This window comes from Muntiacus reevesi, chromosome 14, assembly GCF_963930625.1.
Source record: "Muntiacus reevesi chromosome 14, mMunRee1.1, whole genome shotgun sequence".
Classification (NCBI taxonomy): domain Eukaryota; kingdom Metazoa; phylum Chordata; class Mammalia; order Artiodactyla; family Cervidae; genus Muntiacus; species Muntiacus reevesi.
Window position 1 is genome coordinate 4,869,138 of NC_089262.1, and position 10,147 is coordinate 4,879,284.

Consider the following 10,147-nt stretch of genomic DNA (forward strand, 5'->3'; position numbering starts at 1 on the left):
TCGGGCTCGGCGGACCCCCACCCTGGGGCTCTACACCAACCCTGACGGCTCGATAAGCATCTCCACTCACCGTCTCAAGGATCCTCAGTAAACGGCCGAAGGCTGCCTGATCCTCGGGCCCAGGACGGGCACCACAGCCCCCTTGGCAGCGACGTCCTGCGCGTCCCGGCACCCAGACGGGAATCAAGGATGCCTGTGGACCTGCCGGGCAGCCAGGCAGGGGGGTGCAAACAAACCTTCCACGGCTGGGGATTCGGGACGCCCACATCCAGATCGTGCGATGCTTCCAGAGGACGCGGAGGATCTACTGAGGCCGGGTCCCTGTGCCAAGTGCAGAAGACAGCCGTCTGCCTGATCGGCGGAACCGTGTGGGTCAGAACCCGCGCTGGACAGGCACATGCGTCCTCTGCACGCCTGCCATGAGCCTGGGCTGCGGGACCCGTGCCGCTCCAGGCCGTGAGAGGGCACCACCTCCTGCAGCTCGGGGGCTGTGCTGGGGACCGAGCGGGCTCGTGGGAGCTGGGCCTCCCGATGCCTGTGGGCGGCTAACGTGGCAGCCAGAGGCGGCAGGGCCAGTGCAGGAGCGCCCAGGGCCCGAGCCTACGGGACGGGCAGTCTTCATCCAGTATAAACCGGGTCAGGAGAGGAGGCCCTTCCTGGTGACGCTCAGGAAGCACCACTGACAAGGAGGCAGCAATTTCCTTAGAGGCCTGGCCCGCGACTCCTCACCAAAACAAGACCCCTCGGGGAGCGAGGGCAGCCTCACCTGACACCACAGCCTGCAACCCCCCCCCCAGCCATGAGACTGAAGTCCCCAGTGGTGGGTCTCGATCCCAGGGATCCAGAGTCCCTGGGGGCGGGTGCCCCACGTCCACACCCACCCCTCCCGTGAGACTCAAGTTCCGTTTGCAGGTCTCAATCCTAGGGGGTCCAGAGTCACTGGGGGCGGGTGCCCCATGTCCACGCCCAACTCTTCCATGAGACTCAAGTCCCCTGTTTGCGGGTCTCGATCCCAGGCGTCCAGAGTCACTGGAGCGGGTGCCCATCCACGCCCACCCCTCCTGTGAGACTCAAGTCCTGTTTGCGGGTCTTGATCCCAGGGGTCCAGAGTCACCGGGGACAGGAGACCAACGAGGCAGCTCCCGGGGCCCCAGCCCAGAGCTCCCGACCCTGTAGGCCCACCTTCCCAATAAACGAGTCCAGGACATTCTGGGGCGGGTGGTCTGTGAGACCCTTGAGAACCACTGCCCTGGGCCGGCGACCCTGAGTCAGCCCACGGCTGCAACAGCATCGCCCGAGCTTAGCAGCCACACCGCCTCCCGCGGCCCGCCCGGCCCTGCGGGGTCAGAGGGCGCAGTAACCCCACGCAGCCCGGCAGCGGCCCCAGGCTGACACACGGGACCCCGGGCGGTGGTGGCGGGAACACGCCTGAACCGCGGTCACCACACCCGCGGGCCCCTGTGAGACAGGCTGCGGGGAACCGAGTTCTGCCTTCCGCTTTTGCTTCTCCGGCTCAAATGCCCGCAGGACACTCTTTACCAACATTCCTCACACGTGAGCGAAGTGACCGTGGTTTACAAGACACAGAGCACTAAACTGTAAAAATGCTACGGAAACAACCGCACAGAGCAAGTAAGCATTTAAAGACTTTACTAGTGACACAAACCGAAGTCCTCTGAAACACAGTTGCACTGAGCGCATTCTTTATGCGCTGTACTCAAAAACATACAATTTAAAGTACTCAAAACCAACTTAAAGTACTTCTCATGTTAAACCAATTTTTCCCGTTTTTTTTTTCAGTTTTGACATTTAAAAAAAAAAAAGGAACAGAAAGAGTGCATTAAAAGAAAACTGTCAGCGAGGGTTTTTAAAAACTTTTGGTTTACCTATCACATCATTTCCAAGGCTGCCTGGCCGTGGAGACTCACATGCCTTGCACTCGATGCCGTGTGATCACCAGCCGTCTGCAGGCTGAGGGCAGGCTGGGGGCACGCCCGCACGCCCCGTCCCCAGGGGCCCGCGACGGGGGCAAGGGCACGGACATGCGCTCAGTCACAGCGGCCTGGGGGCCACGACCAACGCTGCAGGACAAGGAGGGTCTTCAGACGGAGGGCGGGTGCGGTTAGGAGGGAGGGTGGTCCTCCCCTCGGATGCTTCGGTACTTAGCCATGTCTTCTGGAAATACTTTAGAAAGTTCTTGAATCAACAGGCTTTTAAATTTCTAAGGAGGAAAAACATACACGATCAGCATGCTTTTCTGGGGACCCGCCACCCAAGTTAAAGCCGACGCCCGCTGAGCCTCGAGCTCGGGGGAGCCCGTGCCCCCGTGGTGCTGCGGGCTCAGCCCCGGGAGGCGACCCCGGCCCACGTAGCAGGGAGCTGCTCGAGACCGCGGCGTGTCCGGCAGCCCCGGCACAGCAGAGCCGCCCGCGAGAGGGAGGTTCACTCAAACGCCGCTTCTTCCCTCCGGCCTCCGATGACAAAGAGCCAGTCGCACGGGTAGAGAGGGCTTCTGCACACGGCACAGGAATCCTCACATAATGTTTAACTGAGCAATTATTAACTCACGCGGCATCAAGGGCACTGTTAGCACACAGCTGGAGCAAGGCTTCTGGAGTACCCGAAGCCTGTCTTACCCAAATGCCGGGGCTCCCTGAGCCTTCATATCAGCGTATTTGTCTTAATCCAACCTCAGATGCAGCTAATACAGGCCAGCATCTCAAAACCTTTTCTTATAATGAGCTGTACAATAAAGCCACACGGCAGGGGTAAACAAAGAGACTGTCCTTAGGTGAAGAGAGGAAGACATCCTCAAAGCAGACTGCGCACCAACACTCCAGAAACCACCGAAGACAGAGCTCGAGCAGGCTTCTGCACGCAGCCCACCGGGCCCGCGAGCTGTCCCGTGAGACGCTCAAGGTCACAGGAAATGACACCAAGAGGCAGAGAAAGGAATGCAAACCGCACAGACAGCCGCTGGTGTCACTGTGGGCAGGCGACCTCCAAGGCGACGGCGGGGAGCACCGGAGCACGGGGCCCCGGGAGCACACCCCCCAGGTGCCTCCACCCTGTTCGTGAGGTGGAGGTTCCTGCTGGACGACAGCTCAGCCACACGGCGATCCAGACCACCACAGCTCACGGGGATGATGCCCAGTTCAAGAGCAGCTCAGGTTCCAGCTGACACAGCAGAAGGGGGCCACGGGCACCACACGAGCCAACACGCAGAGCCACCCCAGGGCAGGACCCCCGCCCTGAGCACAGGACGGCTGTCACCGCGGTCCCCACGCAGCCGTCCCGCAGCACGCCGGACACCCCGCGGCACACTGCACCCGGGGGGCAGCGCCAACACACACCTCATGCTCCTGGACTCCTGGGGCTCGGGCCGCGGGGGACACGGGGCAGGGATGGAGAGAAGGCCGGCCCGCGAGGCCTCCCCAACGGGGAGAGATGCTGACCCCAGAGGGTGGGCAGGGCACAGAGGACGTGCGGGGGTCCCAGCAGACGGCCGGGGAGTGGCCAGCGAGGAGGGGCTCAAGGTCATTGAGGCCGGGTCAGAATGAAGACCGGGGTGGAGGCAAGGGGGTTCCCTATCACAGGCCAACCGTAAGGGGTGGCAATGCCCTCCCCACAATCTGAATCACTGATGAGTCAGTGTAAGGAAACAATTCCAGGCATCATGCTCAAGATGCAGCACTTTCTAGACTTCATCAAGACCAAGAAACACGGAAAGTGCAGGGTCTCCGTGGAGAGCAGGGAATCAGGTACAGGGGGCCTGAGTCGGCCACTGGCAAGGATCCCGATGAGGAGAGAAGGACGGTACAGAAGCCTCCAGGCCCACAGCCTGCAGTGGCAGGGACGGGCCCGACTGAGGGGCGCAGAGAGCACCCCAGGCAGGCTGGAGACACTGACACTTTACAAATGGGAGCAGCACAGTTAGTCAATGACAGCTAAGGCTACAAAAATACCCGGGACTTTCCTAAAAGACTGCCATGTCGTTACATTTTTTTATGATATGACACAGCTCCTTGTTATTTAATTTTATTACCTATTTCCTTGGAAGGAAGGCTCTGACTAACCTAGACAGCAAATTAAAAAGCAGAGACATCACTTTGCATACAAAGGTCCGCATACAGTCAAAGCTATGCTTCTTCCAGTAATCATGTATGGATGTGAAAGTTGGACCATAAAGCAAGCTGCGCGCCAAAGAATTGATGCTCCTGAACTGTGGTGTTGGAGAAGACTCTTGAGAGTCCCTCGGACTGCAAGGAGATCCAACCAGTCCATCCTAAAGGAGATCAGTCCTGGGTGTTCAGGGAAGGACTGATGTTGAAGCTGAAACTCCAATACTTTGGCCACCCCATGCGAAAAACTAACTCACTGGAAAAGACCCTGATGCTGGGAAAGATTGAAGGTGGGAGGGGAAGGGGATGAGAGGATGAGATGGTTGGATGGCATCACTGACTCAATGGACATGAGTCTGAGCAAACTCAGGGAGACAGTGGATGAGAGGGAAGCCTGGCGTGCTGCAGTCCATGGGGTCGCAAAGAGTCAGACATGACTTAGCGACTAAACAACAACTGAGCAATAACTGTTACACAATCCAGAAGTCTCCAACCGTGTAATGTGGTCAGATAGCTGATGTCTCACAGTCTATCAGCCAAATTTGCTTTGTGAGCATTTCTCGATGTTCTGACGTTACTTTCTATTTGTAAGAACCTTACCTTCATTGTGTCAATCTTGCCTTTAACTTGCTCATTCTTAGCCAGAGCCCGCTCCAGGCACTCTTTGGTGTAGAGCTGGGGGTTTCGACCTTGGTCTATGTATCTGGAAACAGGAAACACTGCTGTTAACATCCTCACGGCTGACACCTCCTCTCACAGTTTCCTTATGGGGGAAAAGACACCGGCAGCGCCGTGTAACCTCAACACGGCCCTGTTTGGAGGGTGTCCGAGACCCGGGTGAGTTCGGGCTCCTTTGTTACACATGCAGCTGTGACTCGCTCTCGTGTTACTCTCATTGTATGAGTAACTCGTGAAACCAAGTGACAATCACTTATAACCCAAGCAAGCTCCATGGCCATGCCAGCTCACGCATTTTTCAGCATTTGTTTTTCAAAAGGTTTCACCACCTTTCCATCCTCATGACAGCCTGTGAGGTCAGGCAGCTCTTGACAAGAGAAAACCAAGTGTGAGCTGGAGCCTCGGGCCTGGGCAACACAGGGAGAAGCCGCCGTGCCTGGGTGCACCTGTCCTGGAGGGGATGGGTGAGGGGAGCGCCCCGAGCAGGAGAGCCGACCTGAGATGAGCTTATGAACTGGAGAGAGACGGGGCTGATATACTATTTTCTTTTTTCACTTTTTATTTTGTACTGGGGTATAGCCAGTGTGGTATAAGAAGTATGAGGTATAAGCTTCCCCAGTGGCTCAGATGGTAAAGAATTTGCCTGCAATGCAGGAGACCTGGGTTCGATCCCTGGGTCGGGAAGATCTCCTGGAGAAGGGAATGCCAAACCACTCCAGTATTCTTGCCTGGAGAATCCCACGCACAGAGGAGACTGGCGGGCTACAGTCTACGGGGTCACAAGAGTTGGACCTGACTTAGCGAATAAACCACCACCACGGAGCCAACTAACCATGTCGTAGTTTCCAGGCAGACAGCAAAGGGACTCAGCCATAAATATCCACTCTCCCCAAACTCCCCGCCCGTCCAGGCTGCCACATAACACCGCCAGAGTTCCCTCTGTTGTACAGTTAAGTCTTTGCTGGTTATTCATTTTAAATACAGCAGTGTATACATGTCTATTGATACATTTCTAAGTAACTTGAATTGAACTAAGATTTTCTCCAATTATTTAACAATATAAAACAATTTTTCTTGAAACTTCAACTTCCCCAAAATGTCTTCGTCACCCCAAAGATTTCATTGAGCACACACCCAGATAAACATCCACATCTCACCCGGGTAAGAATCTGCCTGAAGACTTGCACGTCACTCGGCTAAACAGAATTATTAACAAAGAAACAAAACCACGACAACCAAGTCCCAATTATATGCTTCAGCTAAAAAAAAAAATATCACTTCAAATTAAAGACATTAACTTGCTATTGATGGCATAAAAACTGACCTTCCATTACGACACAGTAAAATACTAATAAATCAAAAGTTCTAGAAATCCTTTATTACTGTGATGTATTTTAAATGATAGAATTAAAAAAGCCAAACTTACAATTAATTCTAAGCAAAATTCATCCACTTCTGGTGAGAGAAACCTGCCAGGCCCAAGCGTCCAAAATAAACCACTCTTTCGTCAGGGACGTCACCTAGACTGGACGCTTCTTTGACGACGGAAGGTTGAACCCCAGGTCTGCCAACTCCCTGACCCCGAGTTCCCCACGGGAGGGCCGAGCTTCACAGTCACCTCTGCCACAGGCGCAGGCCCTGGGGACACCCTCCGCCAGCGGCACAAAGTGACCACCCTGCACACTGCTGCCTGCTGGGCGCCCGGAGGCCTCATCTCAGCCCCACGGGGGTCTCAGCCGGCCTGCGGCCCACCAGCTGTGAATGCGGCTGCGACGGCAGAGCCTCGCCATCCCCACCCCTTCAGGAGCCTCCCTCTCCTTTGCTCCACTTCAGAAGCGGGAGCGGCCCTTGGCAACTGTCAATCTATTCATCCCTCACACTCAGGACCAGAACAGCTCTGATGAGGACTCTTCCGGGAAAGGGAATTGGGCTCCACCTCCCCGCGCATCACCCCAGGAGTCTAGAGTTGTAACTTGCACCCCGGGGCACCACGCCCCTCGCTCGGCACAGGACAGAGCTGAGACCGTGAAAATTGCAGCCTGTGTGTCCTCACTGGGTGCTCAGCAGCTGTGCAGTGACTAGGCTTTTTACCTCTGACACTTGGGGACAGATATGATAACTCTTCCCTCTAATGATTTACATCTGCAGTTTTAATGCAGAAAGCCCCAGAATTCTCTTGCTGTTTCAAGCCAGCTCTGGGAGGAAGGCTGTTTAGCCCAGAGAAATGGCCCTGGTCAAGAACAACACAGGTCCAGGATTTTTAAACTAAAAACAGAGTTGCCACATAATCCAGCAATCCCACTCCTGGGCATATATCCAGAGAAAACTAAAATTCAAAAAGTTACATGCACCCCTGTGTTCACAGGAGCACTGTTTATAGTAGCCAAGATATGGAAACAACATAAGTATCCACCAACAGATAAATGGATAAAGAAGATGTGATGTATGTCTGTGTGTATGTGTGTGTGTGTGTGTGTATATATATATATATATATATATAGTTAAATACTCCTCTGCCTTTAAAAAAAAAAAGAAAGGAAATAATGCCATTTGCAGCAACATGGACGGATCTAGAGATTATCACACCAAGTGAAGTCAGAAAGACAAGGACAAATATAATATGCTATTACTTATAGGTGTAATCCAAAACACAGCACAAACGATCATATCTCTGAAACAGAAACAGACTCACAACATAGAAAACAGACTTGTGGTTGCCAAGGGGAAGAGGGTGGGCAAGGCAGAGACCAGGAGCTTGAGATCAGCAGAGGTAAACTAGTCTCCGTGAGATCCCACCACTACAATAAGACCCTACGGTACAGCAGAGGGAACTATATGCAGCACCCTGTGATAAATCATAATGGAAAGAACATGAAAAAAACACATATATCACTAAATCACCTTGCTATACAGAAGAAATTAACGCAGCATTGAAAATCAACTATACGTCAATAAAATAAAATTTTAGAAAGTCCAGAATTTTTGCCTCAGCTCCGCAGTGACTAGCTAAAGAGCCCGTGCAGTTGCCTATCAGTTCTTTCACCTGTGAAATCAGTGCACTAAAACCTGTATTAATAAAATCTAAAAGAGTTCATTTCCCAGAGGCGCTCTCCAGGCCAAGACTATATCGAGGTACAAGTAACTCTCCCGCAGCAAACAGTAAACATCCTTCCCAAACATCCCAAATGTCTGAAGATTTTTTTTCTTTTTTTCAATAACACACATATTATCATCTCCTGGAACTAGCACTGCCAGGGCAGTCCGGGAGACACACAGACCAAATTCGTTCTTCTCGGGTTCTTTCTGCCTTTAATTGTTTTTTGTTTTTTTTTTAATTTATAATATAGCCACATAAGACTTTCTCCTTCTTAAGGAAAAATAGAAAGAAGTCAGGAAGTCATGGGGCTGACCTTTCATCTAAGTAGGATCTTGAGAGCCTATGATGTCTTTCAAATATCTAAAGAGCCTTTATTCACCTGTAACTCTTTTTCAACAATACTATAATGAGATCTTTTTTTTTTTTCCTTTAGTTCCATTAGAACATAAGCTCCATGAAGGCAGGTATTTTTCTCTGCTTTTTTCCCTGGCATCTGCCCAGCACCCAGACCGTCCCTGCCACACAGCAGACACTTAAACACTGGTGGTCAAGGAAAAGTGTTAGTTGCTCAGTCATGTCTGACTCTTTGTGACCACATGGACTGTAGCCCACCAGGCTCCTTTGTCCGTGGAATTCTCCAGACAAGAACACTGGAATGGGTTGCCATTCCCTTCTTCAGGGGATCTTCCCGACCCAAGAACTGCAAATTCTTTACCGTCTGAGCTACCAGGGAAGCCCTATGATAAGAAAATCATTACAGGAAAACCAAATAAGAATCAGAAATATCAAGAACAGTACTTACTCAAATACTTCTAAAGGGACCGTGATATCGTGAAGTTGCTGTCTGCATTTATCAATATCCTGTAAGCCAGTAACAATAAAATTCCTGGGGGAGAACATGAGGTTAGTTTAGATGACCACACTGGGCCCCACCCATAGTGAGCCCAGGAGAGCTCCAGAGGCCTGTTCCTTACACAGCAACAGGCGACAGGCAGCTCTCGGCTCTTTGGTCAGCTCAGGATTCCCCGGAAGGCTCTGGAGTTATACAGTATGCTCACATATCCCTTTATTTTTCTTTTTGAACAAGGAACTACCAAAGTTGAGGGGTCAGAAACCAACAGGAATAAGGGCAGGAGCCTCTTGAGATTTTGTGTGCCCCTTTGAGACAACACGGGGCGGAGGGGAGGGGCGGCAGGGCGCAGTGAACTGGCCTTCAAGAGTCCATCCTCAGAGTCTGAGGGAAGAAACCCACCAGGCCTGGTTTAATTTCAGTTCGGCTTGGGAGCCTTCCTAGAACCCGGGCTGGTCCCACAGCCCTGGGTACGGAGGCGGGGTTGCAAACACGCCTGTTATGTTTGAACCCTCCATAAAGCTGCGAGCCCGTGTCCACAGCATTCGACTCCGCCTTTGGCCCATCCCAGGGGCCTAGCACCAGGGCCTGCACACGGCTGCTGCCAGAAAAACTAATTCATAAGCGTTCCGTGGCCCCTCTCTGCCCCCCAGCACCCACGGTCAGGCTATTCCTCCAGAAACGGGAAAGTGCTATCTGGCCCTGATGACTTCTCCAAATGGGGTCCTGAAGGGAAGGTCCCAGCCAGAGCAAGGCGGGAAGGAGGCGGCAGCGGCGAGCGCCCCTGCACACAGCCTGGACCAGGAAGGACAGGCCCCCGAGCAAGAGCTGGGAGCAGGCAGAGGCTCGCGGCCGGACCCCGGCTTCTCACCCCGGCCCCAGGCAGACACCGCCCCGCGTGCGACTCACAGCTTCTGGTTGAGCCCGGCCTGGCTGCTGGGCTGGAAGTCGCTGACGATAATGCCGAGCTGCCGGATGTTCTCCACGAACTTCTCCAGGTGCTCCTCCAGGTGGTCGAACTTCTCCGCCATCACCGCGAAGCCCGCAAACCGCCGCGGGCGTCGTCCTGCCCCACCGCTTCCTGCTTCCGTCCGGGCCCGCCACCACTTCCGCTTCCTCTGGGGCCCGGATGGGGCGGGGCCTGAGTGGCGGAGCGGGGCTGCCGGGGCGGGGCTTGAGCGCGAGGCGGGGTAGGGGGCGCGGCTTGATCGCGGGGCGGGACGGAGTCAGCTCGGTCCCGCCGCAGCATCCCTTAGCCAGCTAGGTGAGCGGCACGCATCAGGTGTTGGTCCTCAAGACTTGCAGGAGGGGCTGAGGGACACACAGACCCAGCGGTGGGGACCTCTGCGTTCCCGCTCTGTCTCCCCTGGCCCTGAGCAAGTTCGCTAGCCTCTGAACCTC

At 54.0% G+C, this 10,147-nt stretch overlaps 1 protein-coding gene across 1 annotated transcript; it reads right to left on the bottom strand.

Annotated features, from left to right (window-relative positions):
- Positions 1-1,633: 1,633 nt before the first annotated feature.
- MED10 (mediator complex subunit 10) lies at positions 1,634-9,849 on the bottom strand. The gene is made up of 4 exons (XM_065905575.1): positions 9,656-9,849; positions 8,699-8,782; positions 4,722-4,824; positions 1,634-2,221 (listed from the first exon to the last, which is right to left on the bottom strand). The coding sequence occupies exons 1-4, from the start codon at positions 9,775-9,777 to the stop codon at positions 2,123-2,125; spliced, it is 408 nt and encodes a 135-aa protein (XP_065761647.1). The 5' UTR covers positions 9,778-9,849; the 3' UTR covers positions 1,634-2,122.
- Positions 9,850-10,147: the final 298 nt, after the last annotated feature.